The sequence below is a fragment of a genome, unplaced genomic scaffold (genome assembly GCF_019419815.1).
Source record: "Pyrus x bretschneideri cultivar Hongxiangsu unplaced genomic scaffold, Pyrus_bretschneideri_v1 Contig51, whole genome shotgun sequence".
NCBI lineage: Eukaryota > Viridiplantae > Streptophyta > Magnoliopsida > Rosales > Rosaceae > Pyrus > Pyrus x bretschneideri.
Window position 1 is genome coordinate 92,337 of NW_025999789.1, and position 23,988 is coordinate 116,324.

The 23,988-nt window shown below is 37.3% G+C and overlaps 1 protein-coding gene, 1 long non-coding RNA gene and 1 pseudogene across 2 annotated transcripts; 2 read left to right on the forward strand and 1 right to left on the reverse strand.

Moving 5' to 3' along the window:
• Positions 1 to 647: 647 nt before the first annotated feature.
• On the forward strand, positions 648 to 2,294 carry LOC108865880. Its single transcript, XM_018643549.2, has one exon. The coding sequence runs from the start codon at positions 1,012 to 1,014 to the stop codon at positions 1,981 to 1,983; it is 972 nt and encodes a 323-aa protein (XP_018499065.2). The 5' UTR covers positions 648 to 1,011; the 3' UTR covers positions 1,984 to 2,294.
• An 11,330-nt stretch (positions 2,295 to 13,624) lies between these two features.
• On the forward strand, positions 13,625 to 15,445 carry LOC103931453 (annotated as a pseudogene).
• Positions 15,446 to 19,432: 3,987 nt separating this feature from the next.
• On the reverse strand, positions 19,433 to 21,515 carry LOC125470670. The gene is made up of 3 exons (XR_007252977.1): positions 20,402 to 21,515; positions 19,958 to 20,315; positions 19,433 to 19,671 (listed from the first exon to the last, which is right to left on the reverse strand). It is a non-coding gene; the product is annotated as an uncharacterized LOC125470670 (long non-coding RNA).
• Positions 21,516 to 23,988: the final 2,473 nt, after the last annotated feature.

Sequence of the window (23,988 nt, forward strand, 5' to 3'; positions counted from 1 at the left end):
GCTCTTTGTCCTTGATGGATATGAATGGACGGATGGACGGATGGACGGATGGACGGAAGGACTCATCATCCTTTTTAATTAACTATTACCCCTGTTTAACAGGTTAGCTTGAGAGTGAGTGAATGATCGACCATCATATCCCTCAACCAATTCTGGTGAAAACCATCTCTAATATTATATTATTATCTATTCTATTCTATTAAGAGAATGGCCTTGTCAACTTTCTTTCCTTGTTTTTATCAATTTTGCCCTCACTTCTGAATACACAATATTGACATGAAGAGAGTAAAATAGTAATTTTGTACCTTTTGACTTACCCTTTTTTTTTTACAAAATGACAATCATATTCTTATTTTTCCTATTTTACCCTCACTTTTGATACACAATATTTATATAAGGAGGACAAAAAACAGTAATTATGTAATATTAAGATAACTTATTAAGAGAAATTGTTCACACATACAAAATGTATGTTCTCTGCTAGTTATTATTATTATTATTATCATCATCAAAATGAATTTAAGAGAGAGTAAGTACGGTATGTATATTGCTCGACTGGCTAGTCGCTGGTGAATTGATTGATATTTGACGTAAATTTAGTAAAGTAAAAGCTTAATTTGCAGAGACCATGACCAGGAGGAGAGGAGAGGGGACAAAACTTGTGAAGCCCCCCACCCCCCACTCCTCTTCTTTTGTCATGTGAATGCTATTAAGGCTATCTCTATCTATCTATATATCTTAGCTCTAGCTGTAGCTAAACTTAAAATATCATCATCCACACCGCCCACCCCACAACATTCCCGTTCTGGTTCACGTTCTGTACTAGTATGTTTTTGTCTCCATCTAGCTCCTGATGATTTTTTCAGAACCCGATCGGATCCCCTGCACTAGCTCCATGGATCAACCTTGAATACTATCCACTACTTAATATATTAAGGAGCTAGCTTGCTTCAGGGTTTAGGGTTTCGGGTTGAAGCTCTCGATCTGATTCTGATATCAACCTTGCACTCAATGAGAGACCTGTCCTTGTTTCTAATCAAGAACTCTCTTGGAGCCAAGATGAAGAAAGGGTTGAGAAACTTTTGCAACGGTGATGGCTCAACCTCTACCCTCAACCAACATCACAAGACCACCTGCACCGATGCTGCTGCTTCTGCTACCTCCTCTAATCCTGCACCACTTCCGGTTGTTCGCTCTCCTACTACTGATGATAATTACTATTTGCAGGAAAATAATACCAGCAGTATTAATGATTCAGATCATGATCTTCATCAGCCGCCGACGTTGGAGGAGATGATACTGAGGTTAGATTTAGAAGAGGAGATTGCGAGATCCTCAAAGTATTCAAAACCTACAGATTATAACAAGTACAAGTACTACAAGGGAAGAATGTCTTGCGTTAACAATTCTGATATTTTACGGTCTGCAAGGAATGCATTAAATCAGTACCCTCGCTTCTCGCTCGATGGCAAGGATGCCATGTATCGCTCCTCCTTCAGAAACAGCTTGGATCATGATTTTGAGCATGATCTTACAAATGCTTTTACAAGGACGGAACTGCAGTACTGTAGGCTGCCAGCAACTGTAGCAGGGGAGAGGGTGAAATGGTGCAAACCAGGAGTAGTAGCCAAGTTGATGGGGCTAGAGGCCATGCCAGAACCTGTGATGAGTAGTACTGGTAGTAAATTAGACATTGCTAGCAGTAGGATCATCGATGTCATGAACATGAAGAAACGGAATCTCATGATCAGGAGGAGAGCTCATGATCATCAGAGACATGAACTGGGGAGAAGACTTGTTAGTAGTTATATGGATATCAATGGCAACGGTAAGCAATGTGATCATAGAATTTTCAATAAGAAAGCTGCAGCAGCTGGCAAGAGGACTGCTGCTGCTTTCTCCTCATGCACCACTTCCAAAACTACAAGTGCAGGTTACAATAATAATTACCGTGTCATGAAGGCCAGTGTTGCCAACAGCTAGCTAGCAGAAGAGAGGCTGGTTTTTCCCGTCTAGTCCACCAAACTGCGTGCGTATGTCTTTTGTAATTCATTAGCTTCTCACTGCAGATCAGCTTCGGATTTCCATTCCATGCATCTGTCCAGTGATTAAGCTAGGTAGCGCTCCTTATTAACAATGACAGCCGCAATTTTTTTTTAATATATAGGTCATATGTACTTGGCAGAGCAAGTCTCCGTGGTTTATATAATGTTGCAACATTATTGTCACATTGCATGGCCCCTCAACCATGATCGTGAAGACTAATACTCTCATCTGTATATTTCTGTTTTGTACACCATAAACCAAAGTCCTTTTGTCATCTTAAAAGGCAAATATGCGGAAATGAACACGCATGCTTAAGTAGACGTGCATCCGTGTGGTGTGGGTGTGTAAAGCTAGTTTTGTTTGGCAAATTTACCGACAACTGTAATTCCAATGATGATAGTGTGCTACAGGATCATCTTTTCATCATCCAAGTGCATGCCAACCCAAAAGTTACAATAAGCTTTAGAGATTAAGGTCGCTAAACATTAGTTAGAGTACCAATCATGTTCACTAGTGCTGTAGGCTCTTTTAAGCTGTAATTTTATGCTATAATGTTACATTTAGCAGGGAATGGTACACTATGAGCTATGACTTCACAGATTCACTTATAATTTAGATGAAATTCCAGTACAAAGATGAAGGGTGATGATAGAGAGAAGAGAGAGAGAGAGAGAGAGAGAGCAACAGAGAATATGACTGACATTTTCACACATTCACCATGACATGCGCTAAAGAGAGAGAGTGAAGAAAAATCACTTCAATTCTAACGAGCAATATTCAAAATACATCAAAGCAATCTCAGCCTTCCACCTTACACCTTATGATGTGTAGACACTTGGCACCTTACTTACTTAAGACCTATGAGACTCTAATTATAAAGATACAACCGAATTAGCACTTAGCTAATTATTCTAGCAATATGAGCTAGAATTACAACTACCACATCAGATCACAATTTACACACTAACAACCCCCTTTAAATTGTGAACTGATTTCACTCCAAGAAGTTCTTTGAGATAGGTGAATTGCTCTCTTGTTGATGTCTTTCTAAAGATATCAGCAACTTGCTCCTTTGTAGGACAATGAACCAAATCAATCACTCATTGCTGCAATGTCTCCTTTATGAAATGATACATCCTGTTTATATGCTTGGTTTTCTGATGAAAAATAGGATTCTTAATGATAGCTATGGCTGAAGTATTGTCACAGTTCATTGGTGTTGCAACATATTGGACTTCACCAAAGTCTTCCAAAACAAACCTTAGCTAAGTAGCATGTGCTCTTGCCTCAGATGCACTAATATCCTTTGCTTCAACTATGGATAAAGCAATACATTGTTGCTTGACTAAAGCCTAAAAGAAAACTCCATTGCCAAAGGTAAAAGCATACCCAGATGTGTTTTTCATGTCTTCTTCTGAACCACTCCAATCACTGTCACATAATCCTATTAGAATTCCTCCTTTGCCTTTTATTGTACTCCAAGCCAAAATCAAGAGTCCCCTGAACATATCTTAGAACCCTTTTTGTTGTCCCAAAATGTTTGTTAGTAGGACAGTGCATGAACCTTGCTAATAAACATGCAACATACATTATGTCAGATCTAGTTGCTATGAGATACAACAAACTACCTACAATTTTTCTATATTGAGCTTCATCTGCAGCTCCACTTTCATCTTCCTTCCTCAATTTATCATTTGGTACCAGTGGTGTGCTCACTGGTTTACAATCCTGGAGTCCAAATTTCTTCAACAGAGATGATGCATACTTTCTCTGGTGGATGAAAATGCATTCTTCAGTTTGCATGACTCTTATACCAAAAAAAATGATGTAGAAGTCCCAGATCAGTCATCTTATATTTATGCATCATATCAATTTTGAATTCATCCATTAACTCTTAACAGCTTCCAGTGTAGAATATATCATTAACATAAATGGACACTATAATCATCTCTGAGTCTCCTCTGCACTTGGTATACAATGTTTCCTCACTGGTACTCTTTTTGAAACCACATTGTGCAAAGTATGAATCAATTTCTCCATACCAAGCCCTAGGTGCCTACTTCAAACCATACAAGGCTTTGTGTAGTTTGTAAACCTTATCCTCATCTTCTTGCACAATGAATCCATCTGGCTGGTATACATACACCTCTTTTAAGAAAGCTAATTTCACATCCAGTTGAAATAACTTACACTTGTTCTTTGCAGCCAGTGCAGTGAGAGTCCTTCTTGTGTCTAACCTTGCAACATGTGCAAAGGTTTCATTATAATCTATCCCAGGCTTTTGTGCATAACTTTTTGCAACAAGTCTAGCTTTATTCTTTTGAACTAAGCCATCTAAGTTCAACTTTGTTTTATACACCCATTTTACCCCAATCACAGGCTTATCAGATGGTCTCCTAACCAATTCTCATGTCTGGTTCTTTTCAATCATACATATTTCATCTTTCATTGCCTTCTTCCATGCTTCATCTTGTGCAGCTTCATCATAACATTCTGGTTCAATGATACACAAATGGCATCTCTCATAAATCTCACTTAAGTTTCTATATCTCAGTGAAGTATCATCATATTGAGATGTAGAGACAGAACTGGTTGATTCACTAGAAATAATAGTTGGAGAGCCTTCAATTTGGATTTGAGGACCTTCAGATACAACATGTTCCATGGAATTTGAACTTTCATCAACTGCACTCATCTCCAAAGATTCATTTGTAGAAAATGGCATGCACAATTCCTTGACTCTATGTTTAAGAGAATAACACACTAAGCCAAACACTCTTAGGTGTTTAATTTCAGGTTTCTTCCACTAAACTTCTCAAAGGGTGTAATATTCTCCAATGCTTTTGTGGGACACCTATTTAGAAGATACACAGATGTGTTCACTGCTTCACCCTAGAGATTACATGAAAGGTCTTTCTCATGAAGCGTGCATTTAGCCATATCCACTATAGTTCTATTTTTTCCTTTCTGCAACTGCATTCTATTGTGGAGAATATGCAATAGTAAGCTGCCTCTCTAACCCCAAAGATTCATAAAACTTTTCAAACTCACTTGAAATGAACTCGAATTCCCTATTAGTTCTCAATTTCTTCACAGAATAACCACTTTGAAGCTGTACCATAGCCTTAAACTTCTTGAACACATAGAAGACTTCTGACTTGTGTCTCAAGAAATAGACCAACCACATCCTTGAGTAATCATCAACGAATGTAATGAAGTGTAACATCCCACATCACCCAGGGGAGTAGATCTTGTAAGCCTTATATGTATATTCTCATCTCTACCTAACACAAGGCCTTTTGGAAGCTGGTTTCGATTTCCATCAGAACTCTGAAGTTAAACGAGTAGAGCGCGAGAGCAATCTCATGATGGGTGACCCACTGGGAAGTTCTCGTGTGAGTTCCTAGAAACAAAACCGTGAGGGCGTGGTCGGGGCCCAAAGTGGACAATATCGTGCTACGGTGGAGTTAAGCTCGGGATGTGGTGAGGGCCCGGGCCGGGATGTTACAATTTGGTATCAGAGCCAATCCCTGGCCGGATGTGCGCCGACGAGGAAGTCGGGCCCCTAAGGGGGATGGATTGTAACATCCCACATCACCCAGGGAAGTGGATCATGTAAGCCTTATATGTATATTTCTATATCTACCTAGCATAAGGCCTTTTGGGAACTCACTGGCTTCGGGTTCTATCAGAACTCCAAAGTTAAGAGAGTTGCGCGCGAGAGCAATCCTATGATGGGTGGCCTACTAGGAAGTTCTCGTGTGAGTTCCTAGAAACAAAACTATGAGGGCGTGGTCGGGGCCCAAAGTGGACAATATCGTGTTACGGTAGAGTCAAACCTGGGATGTGGTGGAGGCCCTGGCCGGGATGTGACATGAAATGCCTATGTCCATTCATTGTTGGTTTTTGCATAGGGCCATACACATCTGAGTGTATTAGCTCTAATACATCTTTGCCCTCTAAGTTGATTCTTTTGGAAAAAAAACTCCATATGATTCTTTCGCATTGCACATTCTTGACACACACCTTCACTGTCATGCATCACAGGTAATCCAAGAATGATATCATGTTCTTGCAACTACTTCAAACTCCTATAATTTAGGTGTCCAAACCTTCTATGCTGAAGGGAAAATATGATATTTATGTGGGATTTCTAGTGACTAGCATGCATATACAATTCAAAATTTATATACGAAAGCAACGGAAGCATGTCATACATTTTATCAAAGCTATAGTCATGCAAATCCCCTTCAAGATGCATAGGTTTATATAAGATGCATCAAAAACAATTTATTGAAGAACAAAGTTTAGGAGTAGTGTTGTACCTCTTGATCTAGATCTAAGACCAAGGATTGACCACCTCCAAGCTCTTTGCTCCTTGAACTCCTTGAGCCTAGCCTCCCTCCTTGCCTCCTCCACTTTGTTGAGAATGAGTGCTCCTAGGTCCTCTTCAAGTTTCCAAAGATATGAAAACCTCTAAAGATCCTCACCCACTTTGTAATGAGAAAGATGAAGGAATAACCAAAAGGATGACAAGATGATTAGCTAGTTCATCCCCTTGGTGGCCGGCCTTTGAAGAAGTTTAGAGAGAATGAATATGTTTTCTTTTGTGTATTCTCAATCACCTAACACACTATGTCTTGTTTTGTTCCTTTTATTTCTTAAAGAAACAAGTCAACAATTGACTCACTCTCTCTCTCTCCCTTCTCATTTGGCCGGCCTATTGTGTTTAATTTGGGCTTTGGGCTTTTAATTATTTCAAGTCATCCAATGCTTGAATAAAAGCCCAATGGGTTTTGGCCCAATGGGCCCGATTAAACCCGAACGTTTCTTTAAGCCCAAAACGATCTTTATCGCTTTTATGATTTCTTTAGACTTTCTAAATTAATCAAAACACTTAATTAATCCAATTAATTATTTCCTTCATCCATTAGTTACTCACTACAAGAGTGTATCGGTGAACAATCTTTTAGGTTCTAATTAGCAAGGCAGTGAGGTGATTGGCACCAATCCAATTGATTATCCAATCACTTAGTGATTTAAAACTTACTTTTAATTCACCTTCCTTTTAATGACTACATTTAATCATCTAGAAGAACTCACAAGCCATGAGTGACATCTAATCATATATCATGGCTACCCAAGCTAATGTAGAAGTTATTCGGAGAACCTATTCAGTTGGAATTACAATGTAATTCGATCCTTCTCTAAAACAATACTCTCAATCACATTACTAGGGTATGGATTTATAATGTCAAACCCCTAATGTGATTATTCCTTCTTATATGATTCATTTGAGACGTATAGGAACGCTTTCCTTTATTACACTCGATACTTCGGCCGAAGATTCCCGAATCATATCTTAGAGTATTCATCCTCTCTTATCGAAGATTAGAGATTCCTTGTTGCGCATTCACTTGCCTTCATGGCTAAGTGGCTTAACCCCAACGATGCCTTGGACACTCTCGAATGGAATGACTTTAACATAATCAAAGATTAAGTACTTAACCACAAGACAACGAGATGCCTCAGGTCAAAGGATTACTTACATTATTCCAACCATTAGAGTTACTTGCTTGACATGTGAGTAGACCTCCATGCAAGTACTCTCGTTCGATTGTGTTCAGTGAACTCATTCCCTTAATGAGCACCTACATGCTTGTCTTAGTGTCGCTACACGAATGGGATGAGACTTTCCATCCTTCCAATTGAAGCGGACATAGTATGTACCAGTCTATGGATTGTCAGTATCCCTCCGACAATCCTTATGACCAGGAACCTTTTTGGACATAATGGTTATGAGAAGAAGGTCTCTGTAACCTAACATCATTAGGTTACTTCTTCCATCGATCCATTGTCCATGGATTCACTATTTAGGACATATTTCGTTCATTGAGATAGTCCCAATTAGTATCTTTGCCTTCCGATGTATAAGAGTCATATATATACATCAATTCATTGTCCTGAAAGGTTTCTTCCAAAGATTGACTTTCAGGGCATATTTCCAACAATCTCCCACATTGTAGCACACTGATGCACATTAGCTTTTAATACCAATTGATCGTTGGATTTGAACACTAGTGGAAATCACTTATGCCCTTTTTGCTTCACACTAACCACCAAGTTTGTCAGTGTTCTATCATCAAAGATATCCACCTTGCAATCACCAAACACAAGAAAATACCCATGTTTAGTCATATGTCCAACACTTAGTAAATTCTCTGCAAATCCAGGTACTAGCATGACTTCTCTTATATACTTATTTCCCTTCTTATTGTCAATAGCAAGAGTTCATTTGCCTTTCACATCAACCAAAACCCATGTGCCAACTTGCAATTTTGCTTTAATATTTCTGTCAATGTCCATAAGCAGATCCTCTATGAAGGTCATATGATTGCTACATCCATTATCTATATACCGTATGTCACTCACAGCTTTCACTTCACTTGTTTATTTAACAAGAAAAATATTTCCAGGTTCCTCCATTTTGTTTGCAAAATTCCCTTGCTGAACACTCTTATTGAGATTACATACCCTGACAATATGGCCAAGCTTGCCACACTTGTGACATTTGATCTTCCCTTTCATCTAACACTCTCCATAGTGAAGCTTATCACAGTATTTGCGAGCACTACTAATGTTGCTAGTATCATTTCTTACACCTAAAGTGAACTTTTCATTCCATTGTTTCTCCTTGAACTTGAAATTCTTCTGAAATTTCGTTCCACCAACATTGGTATTTTGATTACCAAATTTATCATTCTTAGGTGAGATATTCAAACTAGCAAATGCACGCTTAGTACTACTTTCTCCATGTCTAGCTAGTATCAGTTCATACCCTTTCAATATAGCAATCACATCTTAAGCATCAATTACTTCAATATCTTTAGTGTTCTCTATAATATAAGTTATACTATCATATGTTTTGGGTAAACTGATCAATAAGTTTTGCACAATTCTCTTATTACTAAGATCTTCTCCATAACTCTTCATCTGATTTATCAAATCAAACAATCTAGCCAAATATGCAGCTAGAGACTCACATTCATTCATACGAGTGTACTCAAAATCACGACGATGACCTTGTAATTTCACAGATCGTACATGTTTGTCTCCTACGAACTCTTGCTTCAGAATATCCTATGTTGTTTTTGCAGTTTCTAGAGTTGCAATGCGTGGAAAAATCTGATCCGATACATCTCCTTGAATGATTCCAAAAGCCCTTGCATCCTTGACCAAATTTTCAAGATGCAGCTTCATCTACGCCTTTGTTAACTCTTCCTCCGCCTTCATTGGAGAAGTAAAACCCGTCTCAACAATACTCCATAACTCGTGCGATCAGAAAATCGTCTTCATTCGAATTTAGCAGGGAATGGTACACTATGAGCTATGACTTCATAGACTCACTCAGAATTTAGATGAAATTCCAGTACAAAGATGAAGGATGATGATAGAGAGAAGAGAGAGAGAGAGAGAGAGAGAGAGAGAGAGAGAGAGAGAGAGAGCAACAGAGAATATGACTCTGACATTTTCACACATTCACCATGACATGCACTAGAGAGAGTGTGAAGAAAAATCACTCCAATTCTAATGATTATACACTTTTGGCAGTAGTCAAAATACATCAAAGCAATCTTAGCCTTCCATGTTACATCCTATGAGATGTAGACAATTGGCACCTGACTTACTTAAGACCTATGAGACTCTAATAAGAAAGATACAACCAAATCAGCACTTAGGTAATTATTTTAGCAATATGAGCTAGAATTACATCTGCCACATCATATCACAATTTACACACTAATATATAAGACTAATACTAATATGTTTCTTGTGCATCAAGAAAAGTAAGAAGGATATTATCACTTACAGCTAAGATTGCCCAACAAAGCAAAAAAAAAGGGATTGATTGATTATTGCCGCGTGGGGAGATCGATTGTCCTTCTCATTAATAATTTTAGTATAATAGTCTTCTGGAAAAATAATTTATTGTGACGGAAACACAAGTAGTATACCACATTTTTTTATGTAAGTGGTGGGAACTTTTATTTTTTAAGTTATTAACTTTTAGCACACATATTCCACCATTTATATAATAACATATGGTGTACCACTCGTGTGCCAATCACACTAAAAAATCTCTCAATCTTCTGAGCTTGGCGGTTTGCCACATGCTAACCAGTTTCAACAGATTAAGATCCTGACTTTTTGGTTTCCTCCTGCTAATCTTCTTTAACTTCCTTGTGGATTCACTCTCATTTCTCATGCCTATATGTACATACTAGTACTGTAAAGTCAAACTGAAATGCCCCCATCATCCATCCCTGCCTATATGTACATACTAGTACTGTAAAGTCAAACTGAAATGCCCCCATCATCCATCCCATGTGCCCAGTTCGGCCATTAACATTTAAAAGGTAAATAATACTTGTCTGTCTGGTGTTCAAAAAAAAAAATAATACTTGTCTGTTATAAATATCATGTTAAAGTGTGATTGAATAAATTTTAGATATATTAATTACTAGTTTTTTTTTTTTTAATTTTTTTTTAATTTTTTATTTTTAAGAACAAGTAATTCCTCTTCTTTTTACTATTATAAATAAAGATATTGTGTAAGAGAATAACATATATCTCATAAACACTGAGAAAAACCCCTATACTCTTCTCCACTCTCTCTTGCAGCACCCCCCATTCCTTATCAGTTAATATAAGCCATAACATTGTCATATTTTTTTATATGATTAAAGACAAAGGGGAAAAAAAAAAGAAAAAGAAAAATAATGGAGGCTAAGCTAATAATATTATTTACAGAAATGGTTTATTGTCATGAGCAAGTTGGGCAGGTGATTCTTATTGTTGCCAACTTGTGAACTAATTAATATATTATTACATTATATTCCTGTTAGAGTAATTCCACCCCTAAAGATTTTTCGTCAGTACCCAGCGCATTTATCCACTCAGTGAACAGTGATAGGCCCCAATGAACAATAATAGGCCAAGAGTATCTCCACTCCTAAAACTAAATAACCTAGTCAATTTTATTAAAATATGATTAATTTTTATTATAAAATAATAATTTGATTTATTAAAATATTATCAATTTTGTTAAACCCCATTTAATCCACCACTCCCACTCCCCCTCAAAACCTCACCATGTCGCATTGTTCCCTGGAACCTCCCTCTGCATCTCTCTCTCTCTCTCTCTCTCTCTCCCCATTTAGATTTAAGGAACTCTTCTGGTCTTCCCCACAGAAAAATGAAACGCCGCAGCTGTAGTAAGGTTCCTCGGCCCACCTTTTCCATCCTTAGCTGGTCTTTCCCGGAAAATCAACCAAACAGCCAACAAATCTCACAAAAACCAGTTCTTCCTCAAGGGTTCTATTGGAAGGTGGCCTTTTTCTATCCAAATTTTCAGAAAAATAATTTCTTGAGCTCGGTATTGCAAATTGTGATATGGGTTTTTCTTGGTTTGCCGGATTGCTTTCTGGGTTTGTTTATCGTTGTTCTGTTATGCTACAGCTCGGAATCGGAGGTTGTCACGGTCGATGCCCCAGCTGACGTTAGATAGCCCGGCTCTGGGTCTGTCGATTTTGAGCTGGTCTCTTACCTGGCTTGGGCTGAGTGCCAACCTATTTGCTGGGCTGGAGGGGAAAGCCTGGGTGCCGGGTCATTTTTTTTCCTGGGTGCCGACCTATCAGTTCCCTGGTGGAACTGCTCTTAGTAACACCTAGAGCCTGGAAGCGGACAAGGGCAAGCATATTGCTTTCAAGTTTCAAGAAAAAGAAATTATATTACTTGCCTGCCGGGCACCACGGCCAGAAGGAGGAGAAGAGACCAGTTTTAGGAATCAAAATAAATAATTTATATACAGATTATGACGGAAAGATCGACTTCCCATTTTACCATGCAACCTTTTAACTTGTCGAATAAATAAAGTCCTACTTTAACCATAAACTGTCATGCAGCGAATATAAAGCATTTACATGGTTAGGTGCGAGTGTATGGCAGACTTTATTTGAGAATGTTTATGTAAGAAGTACTTATCTCACTTAGTACTACGATTTAATGATATTTTTTTTTATTTGTAAATAAGAGGTTTTAGATTCGATTTTCGCTAAAGGCGAATAACCACATTATTACGGCAAGTCTATTGTAAAACTTAGCCCGCTCTCTCATCCCCTTAGTATAGATACTATTATTTGTCAAAAAAAAAAAAAAATAGAAGCACTTACGTTTGTTTGTAAGTATTTATACTAGATGCGCTTTCATCACAAGCTACCAAATAATATTTAAAACATTTTAATCATATAGAAGCGTTTATGGTCATTTTAAAAGCATTTCCGATAAGTGAAATGCTAAGGAAACTCTCTTAAAATGTGACTCTCTATGGACTTTCCGTCACCTCATTCTTTTGAAGTGAGTAATACTAAAAATATGGGAGCATTTTTGCTCATCACCATGAACTATAGTGTATGCTTATCATATATTTAATCATCCGTCACGTGTCATTTCACTTAGCTATCATTAATTTTTTTCAAAATTGAAAAAGTAACATTTAATATGAAAGTTAACTATAGTAAGATGAAAGGACATGTAACAGATGATTAGGTATATAAAGAACATACATCATAATTATGATGGTGAGCAAAAATACTCTCTTAAAATCTTCATCAATTACCACCACTGCTCTACTTAGCTTTAGGGGTGTTCAGTTCACCACTCTTGCAAACATACGAAAAGAACTAAAGAAGGTCAAAAGGCCACTTGACTGCACTAACAGCCAGGCAAGGCATAAAATTGCCATTAAAGTTATTTTTTACACTAGAAGAGAGTGAGAGTACAGCAAAACTATATCCTAATTTAATTATCAACCTGTATAGCGTTAGTGGAAATGTGGAATAAATTAAGCATTATTCTATTAGTTTGAGACTTCCGGTGAGTTGTCGGCATCTTAGTTTTCTATATTCTACAAATTGACCATTTACATAAGTCCTTAATCTTCTCCCATCGGCCATCTCTGTATCCAGATCTATGGTATCGTTTGGTATGCAAATGAGACAGGACGAAACGGAATGGGACGGGACAGAACGGGACAAAACGGAATGGAACGGAGCGGGAGCAAAGATGCCCTCGGATGGAAACAAGGAGGAAGAAGAAGGAGACGGAGAGATTATAATTTTGTGTTCCACGGATATGGAACGAGTTGTTCCAGGGGGGTGAGGTGGACTGAAAATTCACCCAAAACTCGTCCTGTGGAACAGCTCGTTCCATCAGTTTTAGGCGCACCAAACGTGGGACAGAACGCATTTGCCTACTCTGTTCCGTCCCGTCCTACGTACCAAACGGTACTTATATGAACAATACATACATACATACATATATATATATATATGTATGTATGTTCCATCTTTCTCCGTCAAACTTCACCATCAGTTACGAAGGCTCCCAGTAAGCTTCTTAACTTAGTTTACTTCCCAATCTCCATTTGCTTATCAAGATTTAAATTAATCCCTATCTCGTGTATTTCTCATCAAACCATGTTATTAATTTTCTTTTTTTTCTCGCTTTCTGGCAGGATATGGAATTTCGATGTCAGTATATCATCGTAGCCCTACTTACGGTATCGATTTTGAAGACTGTCAAGGGTTTTGGAAATGGGTGGACAAATGCACATGCTACCCTTTTACGGGGGCAGTGATGCCTCTGGGACAATGGGTACGTACCCACAATAACCTTTCTAATCTTTACTGTTCCCATCAAAATAGAAACTAATTAAACATGCATGCATATATATATTTTCTGCTGTAACTTGTAGAGGGTAGATATTTAGAATTATATACACGTGTGCTGTCGTTGTTCGGAAAAGTGAAATAATGTGAATTAATTTTGGGAAAGAAGAAGAGGGGGGGGGGGGGGTTGTTTGGTGGTGGTGGTGGTGGGTGGTGGTGCAGCTGGTGCTTGTGGTTATGGGAATCTATATAGCCGGGGATATGGGACAAACACAGCTGCATTAAGCACTGCTTTGTTCAATAATGGATTGAGCTGTGGAGCCTGCTATGAGATTCACTGTGTGAATGACAAAATGTGGTGCTTACCCGGAGCCATTACAGTAACCGCAACCAACTTCTGCCCGCCAAACTTGGGTCTTTCTAATGACGCCGGAGGCTGGTGCAATCCTCCACTGTGACACTTTGTGTTGGAGAACAATTTAGAAACAATAAAATAACAGAAATACAGAACTAAAATACTTATACTTTATTATTCACAAATACTTGCAATACAGAATGCAATAACACAATAATTACAAAAAATTAATATGATACTAACTTGAATGAATTGAAGGTAGAGGCTAGCGCAAACGCTATGTCATTCAAACAGTATTTCCGTCCCACTTGTGTGCTTGTGGTTCTACAACATCTATTCGATCAGGATACAACTACCTAATTCTACAACCCGCACTGGATTCTAGAACTCTAGCGAATTGCTTTGTGTGTTTACTCTCTGGAAAGTTTGTACGGAAGATAAGGAGGAAAAAAAGATGATTTTTGATGGAACTAAGGACTCCAGTTATATAGGCTCTTTCATACCTCTTCAAACACCTTTTGGAAGGAGACCATTGTCTTGATTAATTAATATTAATTAATATTAATATTATAGTATAATCATCAAGCCTAATCCATACAACCATAAGGCTCAAACCTTCAATCCATTTCCAAATGGTTTAAGTTCTAATTACTAAGAAAAAAGAATAAGCCTATATAAAGGCTAGTGAAAAAATACTGTTGACCAATGTGGGACAAGAAACTCCAACACTTTGATCTTTCACAGCCCATTTTCCAACAAATTGCTCCATACAAAGCCGGAGTTGTCACTGTTCACTACAGAAGGTAACCAATTATATCCTCAGTTGGCATATATTTAATACTAACTTTAACTAACTGATAGCACATGGCATGATTGATCATGTGGTCTAGCATCACTCAGTCTTTACTGTGTTAGACGAAGTCTTGAGTTCAAATCTTATAGCCACTGGACAACAGTTGATAAATGAAAATACTAATGTTAACTAACAAACCAATTAATATTGCAATGCAGGGTTGCTTGCAAGAGGAAGGGTGGAATCAGATTCACAATAAATGGGCACCCCTACTTCAATCTGGTGCTTATAACCAATGTTGGTGGAGCCGGTGATGTGGTGGGTGTGTCTATTAAGGGTTCGAAAACCAGTTGGCAGGCTATGTCCCGGAACTGGGGTCAGAATTGGCAAAGCAACTCCTACCTTAACAGTCAGTCCCTTTCTTTCAAGGTCACAACCAGTGATGGCCGCACACTCATCTCCAACAATGTAGCTCCTCCCAACTGGTCTTTCGGCCAAACCTACACTGGATCCCAGTTCTAATTAACTTACCAAGTATCAGTACTAATTAATCATAGTCTATAGAGAAAACATGAATCATACATGGAGAATGTGAGACCCTTTTTTAAAATGGCCTCGCAACTCGCAGGCAGCGATTTGAGTCCTGTACATTTTGTGTTGGGCTGGCTTTTCAGTGGCACTGTGAATATTTCACAAAGGGCCACTAGCTTAGCTTGCGTGTGTATTTTTGGTTTTCGTTTTGATGTATTGGCTGAGGTGAAGGGGATTTGTTTGTTTGTCACCCGCCAAGGCAAAGAAGAGAATGCAAGTCAATTCTGCATTGTATCAGTTGTTAGCTGAGTTTATGTTCTTGGAATACATTTGCGAAATAAGTAGTTCCTTCCTAGTTCCATTTGTGTCACCATCAATGGTATGAAACTGTACTAATAGGTGGTTTACTGACGTGTTGAAGAATAATTTGTAATGATTTCGTTCTCTTTGCAAAAACTCTTTCATCTGTAGTGCAACATAATTAAAATCAAGGTTAATCTTAGTTTACTACCTTGAAGTTTTATGGTTTTCAACATTTAGTACAGAAAGTTTTTTTTCATCTCAGAGGCATACCTCAAGTCTTAATTGTGGGACAATCTCTCCATTAGTCTTTGTGTCACAAGCTCTGTTAAAACGTGACATAACACTTTACTGAATGATGACTGTGCAAAAATGTTACACTGTGGGCCCCACATAGACATATAAACCCAATTAAAAATTCAAAAATATTTTTTTTGCCTATCCCTTTCTCCAGCAAGGAGACTGAAAAAAAATTTATTATAACCTCCATTCTTTATTGCCTACACCTTCTCCAACCACCCCCCCCCCCCCCCCATCTCCCCCTAACAACCCACTGCCAAAGCTTCCCAAGCCGCCATTTTTCAGTCACCCACCACACCGAGAACCCACATGCTTCACTTTCCTCACTGCCTCCATCTCATCCTTTACCTCTCTCGCTGTCATAGTCATCTCCTTCACCAACCCTCTCGCTGCCATAGCCGTCGATTACGGCGATCGAAATCCGTACACCTTCTGGAAGATTCCACGGTGTGTTGAACATGGCCATGATGGTGATCGACGGCTTGGATCTGGCTGCAACGGTGAATGAGCTGTCTACGATCGAGTACCTTGACCGGATTGGGACGAAACGACGGTTTCAGATCCTGGCTTTGTCTGTACGATTTTAGAAACAAATTCTTCGAACCAGGAGGAGTCCATGACCTTGGCGACGTCTTCAGATCCTGGTGGTAGACGCTACTGTTGTGGCAGAAATCAATGGTAAAGAAAACTTCTGGAAATAGCTCACCGCCGCGGACCAAATCCATTGCAAAATAGATCTTGGACTTGCTCACAATGACCTTTTGGAGCTGGACGATGTTGGGGTTCATTTTTAGGTTTTAGGTTTTCAATTTTAATGTTTTTTTAATGTTTTAATATTGTTATTTTTTAATTTTAATTTATAAAAAATTTTGACACGTGTCATCCAATCCTTATCCACGTATGCGTCACGTCATCAGATAACGGCTTAATGGATGTATGAGGCTGTCCCAAAATTAAGACTTGAGGTATGATTCTGGCATGAAAAAGACTTCATATATCAAATGTTGAAAACTACAAAACTTCAAAAATTGGTTCATGTATTCAATCATCCAGTCACCCGGGAGAGGAGAGGAGTTCACCCCAAAAATTGGTTCTTGTATTTTTCATCAAATAGATTGTAGGCACAATTTTCTTTACCAACATATCAACAACCACAAACGTTAGACATGATATGTTGAGTCGTTGTTGGAGGCGACAGATGGTTGTCCAAGCAGCACGGGCGAAAATCCACTAGAAGAAGGTATGATGGGATTTGAACGATTTGTTTGCACCCAGAACCAGAAGAAGAAGGTGAGTTTTATCTCTTAAACCCCGAATTGGTTGTGGTTGTTAAATCGGTATGCAGTTTTGGATGCCAAGATATGAATGATTAAAATCCAACCACTGATCACTCTCATGTTCCTGAAGAGATTTTCTAGAGAACGGTACCCATATGTTATTATACAAGTTGAGGAAAATTTATTTTTTCAAGTGTTTATCTATTTGTATAATGACAAATGATGAATATGCTCATGTTCCAGACACATTGAAATATCTCTCATGTTCCTAGGATGGCAAACCAACCCATTAGATTGTTAACGGGTAATTATTATGATACACCATATTATGTGAAATCAAGCTAAACGAGTCTTAATTACCCATTAACAACCTAATAAATTACTTCGCCACCTCTTACATCGATTAAACACAAAGAGGGAAAGAAACTTCAACCTTTTACATAGCTTTTTATACTTCATGTTTCATTGAATATACTTAACTCATTTTGTTCAGCCTTTATCTCTTTACTCCTATGAATAACTACCTAACTTAAGGCTTCAGAGAGTTGTTGGCCGGTATCAACCCCGTATCAAAATCCATGTATATAAGTTCAAATTATAAATTGAAACATTCCAATTTCAAATCCATTCAAGTTAAAATAAACAATGAATAATATCGAAGACTTACAACTTAAGGTATCAGAGAGTTGTTGCTTAGATAAATTATATTTTATTGGGTAAGAAGAGAGAAAATAAAAGAAGGGTAGTGTCATTCACACACCCGTTTTTACTTCTCACACACTCTTTTCAATTTTCAGCCGTTGGATCGAATAAATTGAAGAATATCAATAAAAAAAAATTTAACAATAGTGTATAGAACGTAAAAATGAGTGTGTGACTAGCACTATCCTATAAGAATACTTGAGGGGCTAATTTTGGAAGAAAGATGGGGTAAGAAGCTAGGGTTGTTGTATTTTTGGGTGGTTTTTGATTAATGAATTTGTGAGTGGACATGAGTTTAGCAAAATTGATTAGAGCAATGTGCTCTTTCTCACCCCAAGTTTGAATATATTTTCCATATTTAGATGATTTTGTAAAGGGTGATGCTAGAGAAACCATTGAAAAAAGAATTAAACAATTAACCGCCACATCCTGTGGTCAACAAAATATGGTCGAAAAACATCGTTTCCCTAACATTTTCCTAGTTGTAACTTAGTTTGTCCTAACTGTTTATAGGATCAAATACAATATTCATATAAATATTTAAAGTTGTTGGAATGACCCCTGTCAACTTTGCCATTGCCACCGTGTCCACCGTCTCACTATTGCCACAACTAACACCACTACCACTGTCTTGCCATGACTACCACTGCCCCACCACTTCCTACATTCTCCACTTCATTATCCTCACATAGTCATCATCACCTCCACCATCGCCACCCCATTACCTTCACTTACTACAACCACTATTGCTACCAACCCTCCTCTCATTTTAACCATCAACGCTACCATTATTACCAAACACAAATTTATATATTAGTACCAAATGCATTTTTAATGTTTTCATTCTCAAAATTATATTTTGTTGTTTTTTATTTTACCAAATAGTTATTCAAAAATCGCTTTACAGTACATTACCAGACTAACCCTTATATTCCTATTAGTTACAAGAGTAAATCGGGAATTTGAAAAAACTTTTCGAACGAGCATTTTTCTATTTACAAAACAGTGATTCAAAAATCGTTTCACAGTACGGTACCAGATTAGCCTTAAATTTCTATTAATTACAGGGGTAAATTGGGTGAAAATTTAGGAACGAGTGTAGTCAGCATTTTTGGGGTTTGAATACCATTACCATGCGAGAAATCATTGAACACTAGAATCTGTACCCACGTGTTGCTGCGGGATTGAAAATTATATAAAAGATTATGCAGCTGCAATCTTCATAAACAATGTTTGAGTAAAAAATTGAGTTACGAACGCCAATGCAATTTATACACAATTTCATCATGAATGAAACAAATTTAAATATCTAAAAAGAATTCTATACACAACTTCATCATGAATGAAACAAATTTAAATATATAAAAAGAATTTTATTTCTTCAATATAGAAAGGGGAAAATAAATGTTTGCTTAAAAAGTTGGGAGTAACGATAACTGCATCAATTACAAATGTAAAATTGAGGGAATACCTGCCAAATAAAGCGTATTACATTCTTAGCCTTTTCAAGTGCTACATGCAAGGAACGTAAAGTTTGGATGCTAAACTTTCTCCTAGCTTGAGCTGGTACCCAAAGAAGGGAAAATTGACATTATTTTGCAATAAATTGCAGAAAAGTGCCTTGCACAGCTTTCCATGCTGCAGAAGAAAACAAAGACAGTCAGCAAACAATGTACGATGATAAAATCATAAGACAAAATCGAAAAGTGACAGTGATCCAAAAAAACATACGCACGATAATTTCAAAATTGAGTTTTGGGGAGAGAGAGATAAAATCATAAGACAAAATCGAAAGGTGACAGTGATCCAAAAAAAAATATGCACGATGACTTCAAAATTGAGTTTTGGAGAGAGAGAGAGAGAGAGAGAGAGAGAGAGAGAGAGAGAGAGAGAGAGAGAGAGAGAGAGAGAGAGGTGAAGTCACCTTGTAATCATAGACCAAGTCCATTTTTTTTTCTGATCACCCAAGCGGCAATTTGACTTGAGAAATCCTAAAATCGAGAGAGGTGAAGTCACCTTGTAATCATAGACCAAGTCCATTTTTTTTTCTGATCACCCAAGCGGCAATTTGACTTGAGAAATCCTAAAATCAAACACCCCAAATAAGGTTCAATCAAATTTCGGCACAAAATATTAATTAGAAAAACCCTAAAATGGAAGCAAAAAAGGTTGAAACTTGCCTAATGTTATGTGTATAGTTTTAGTATCTGCTTGTGAAAAATATATTGTTGTAATATGCCATATGCTGATCTCAGCTTTTCGGAAGTGACATCAACCATTGACTGCTAGGTAAGTAAAATTCATACGATATCTTACAAACCATGAGAAAAATTATTGCATCAAAGTTTTATGCTAAAAGAAAACTCACGTTTCTATATGAACCCAAAGTAGGATATTTGCATATACCTTTTTGGATTCATTCTTCAGATGAGTTTCTTGTACTGATCATCCATGTTATATGAAAAGCCGAATCTACCTTCTGTAGTAAGTCATAAAAAAAAATGAAAAAAAAAATAAATTAGACAAAAAGGTTTGTTAGAATAAAAAGGAACCAATTGGAGAGATGAATAACCATTATAACCAATCGGGAAAAGATACTTTTATATCCCAAAAAAAACTTGAGAGAAATTTGAAAAAGACAAAGAACATAATTTCAATCATTTTTCAGTCTTTCAATTGGAATGACATAGAAAATTTATTAAAAATCCTAGATCCCATCACCCAACACTGAAAAATGAATCATGAAGTAACGCAAAAGCAGATAGACAACAAAAATCAAAGAAAGGAACACGCAAGAACCGAAACATTAAAAACAACACATACCCTTTTAAAGCCCAAAAATCCTTCAAAGACCAAAGTTCCACTCCCTGGAAAACCCCAAAATCAGTAAATTAGAAAAATCGAATTTGATAACAATGAAGAAACCCCCAAATTTCCAGTTAAAACAAAATTACTACAACCTCTGCAAAAAACAATCAGATGATAAAAACTAAAATTCGTAAAGCATTTATGTAAGTAGAGAAACTTCTGCGAAAAAAGAGCAGCGAAAAATTAAAAGTGGAATCCGTTAAAAAACCGCATTTAAAGATAATGGTGTTAACATGCATCAGAATTTCATGCTGCATCGCTTCTGCACTCTTTATTGTTAACACCTAAACTGGTGGCAATGTATTACTCAATAGCATGCTCCCACATTTAAAGCTGTGGACTTTCATATGAGGCCAAGGAACAATAAGCAGCGCTGAATTTAATTCTATCATCAATGCCTTGAACTTGTAGGATCTAAATTTAAATAAAAATAAATCTAAAAGCTATTAATGCACATTCATCAACAAAAATGAAATCACAGACCCTAAAACTTCTATCATGGAGTAAAATATTAACATTGGGAAAAGGATAATAAAAGAATTCTGAAAAGGAAGCTGAGGGTTCATTTGTTGTACCGGACTGGATTAGTTTCAGGGACTAAACTGGACTGACTTATGATAGACTAAGTGCCTGTTTGGGATTGAGGTGCTTAAAAAAAAAAGCTACTATGAAAAAAAGCTATGAAAATTTTTGGTGTTTGGTAAACTTTGAAAATCAGTTTTTTTTCAAAGTTGAGGGTGAAAAAAAGCCCAAAACCAAGAGATGACAAGAAGCTGCAATTTGCAGCTTCCAAAAGCAGCTTATTTTCACCCACACACGGGTGAACAGTGTCCAGGTTTAATGAAATATACCATAACCCAAAACTGCCCTCGGCTTTTCCCTTCACCGACGCTCTCGCCTTTCTCCAAAACGCTCTCGCCTTCCCTTCACCAAAACGCTCTCGCTCTTCACCTCAGAGCTCTCTCGCATAACCCGAACCTCAGGCTCTCTCTCGTTCTCTCGTTCCGTCGTTCCAAAAACTACCGATCTCGTTCTCCAGGTTTCTCCAGGTAAGCTTCTCATTTATTTGTTTGGATTTTTCAAATTAGGGATGGGGAGATTAGGGAAAGAGGGGTGGGAAGAGCAAAGGGATGAGGGTATGGGTGTCGGGAAAAACAATTGGGGATGGAGGGTGGGGAAAAATTAATTGGGGAAGGGTGATATGGTTTGTGGAAAAAATTAATTGGGGAAAAAATTAGGGTTTGTGGAGGAAACAAAAAAGGTCTGCTTCTGATTCTAATTTGGGTATATGTCAGGGCTAATTTGCTTTGAAGAAGGTCTGCTTCTGATTTGCTTTGAAGAAGGGCTAATTTGCTTTGAAGAAGGTCTGCTTCAGAGGGTTTATATTCTCCAAAATTCTGGTTTGTTTTCTTTGTTTCCTAATTGCTTTATATTATGGTTAAGGTTGTTTAAGGAAAATATTGAGTTGGGCAATTCCAACATCTTGTCCTAGTTTACTTTATCTAGGGCGTGAGTTTTTTGGCTGAGGACATATGAGAGAAGGAGAGGTAGAGTGACGGCTGTGTTTTGGGTGGTTGGGTTCGGAAGAAACTGGAGGACCCTTTGACAAATTTAGGGGAGAGGGGGTGGACATTTTGTAACATAAAGTTCTCTACTGGGATATTATGGGGGATTGGAATATTTGTTTGTGTCAAAACAGAAAAAGGTTAGGATGGACTTGTTTGGAGACAATATGATCAGTTTGAATGAACTCTCATGTAGCTTTATTAAGATGGTCATTTTATTTTTATAATTTGAGAGTGAAATATTTCTGGTCCTGTTTTCTTTTGATAGTTTAGGAAAAATATGTTTTGACCCTTTTCCTCTTTGTATAGCTGTATTATGTGGTGCTTGTGAGGGAAAGGAATGCTAGAAGTTTAGAACCTTTGAGGATACTTTGCAGCAGTTGTTGGCCATTTTTGTTTTGTCTGTTTTTCAAATGGATGTCAGTACATACTTTAGAGTTGTACAGTATAAGTGCATAGACTCGTGTATAGATTTTAGATCTTACTTTGCCCCCTCTTCACCTTCTCCCTTCTTCCTTCTTAATGCGCACCTCTTTCCTATACCTTTCTTTCTCTGACCTGTTCGTTCATTTAGCCAATTACTGGATAAATTAAAAGTAGCAACTTATCTTATCTTGTTTCCTAGTCTTAAAGAGGTTTAATTAATCTCTGCCAAGTGATTGAAAAAGTCTCACATCAGAATGACAAGCTCTCCTCTCTTTTTTTTTGGGTCATGCTATTGGTTCATTGTCCAAGTTATTTTGTGTGCATTACTGCATTCTCATTTTTTTTTTTTCATGAGTTGTATTTCCAAAAGGCTCTGTGACTCTATCTATTCTTTAACTCAGATGTAAATTCTGCAGCATCGATAGACTGCTAGGGGCAAATTGAATTGGTTTATTTGATTAATCAAGCTAGTACACTGGCTGCTATTACTATTAATAGGTTGGCCTGGAGTAATCTCATCTTAGTCTTTTACCATGTCCGTCTCGAGCGTAGTTCTAGGAGTAACAATTGCAAGTTTCAAACTTTAGAAATAAAAAAAATCCTAAAACAAGTATCATTTAAAATGAGTATCCCTTTCTGTGTATTACTATTTAGGAATGACCGTGTAAGTAGAATAGGAAGTTGCTAGGCATTGAATCTACATCTATCCTTGTGTGTGTTTTGTTTCCCTACGCTGATTTAAGTTATTTAAGGAACTCTAAAACAGTTAGTTGCTATATGATATTATTTATGATTGCGATATCTAAAAGGTATTATTTGAAAAAATTAAATTGCTGAATTTTGAAAATAATATGATGGATTTGAATATATAAGTATTCCATCCAGAACCTTAAGGTCAAAGAAATCCCTTTATTTGATATGTATGCTGATATTATCAAACCAATGGATTCGGAGTTTCGTGGCATTCCCCCAGAAATAAGGAGAGATACAAGATACATGCCTTATTTTAAGGTAAAATTTGACTCGTATTCTAACTTATTTGCAAACTATAAGTGTAGGTTGACGATTTTCTTTTATATTATTATTTTTAGGATTG

Bases quoted from the DNA above. Each gene is read 5' to 3' on its own strand.
- LOC108865880 (XM_018643549.2), top strand. From the start codon at position 1,012: ATGAGAGACCTGTCCTTGTTTCTAATCAAGAACTCTCTTGGAGCCAAG.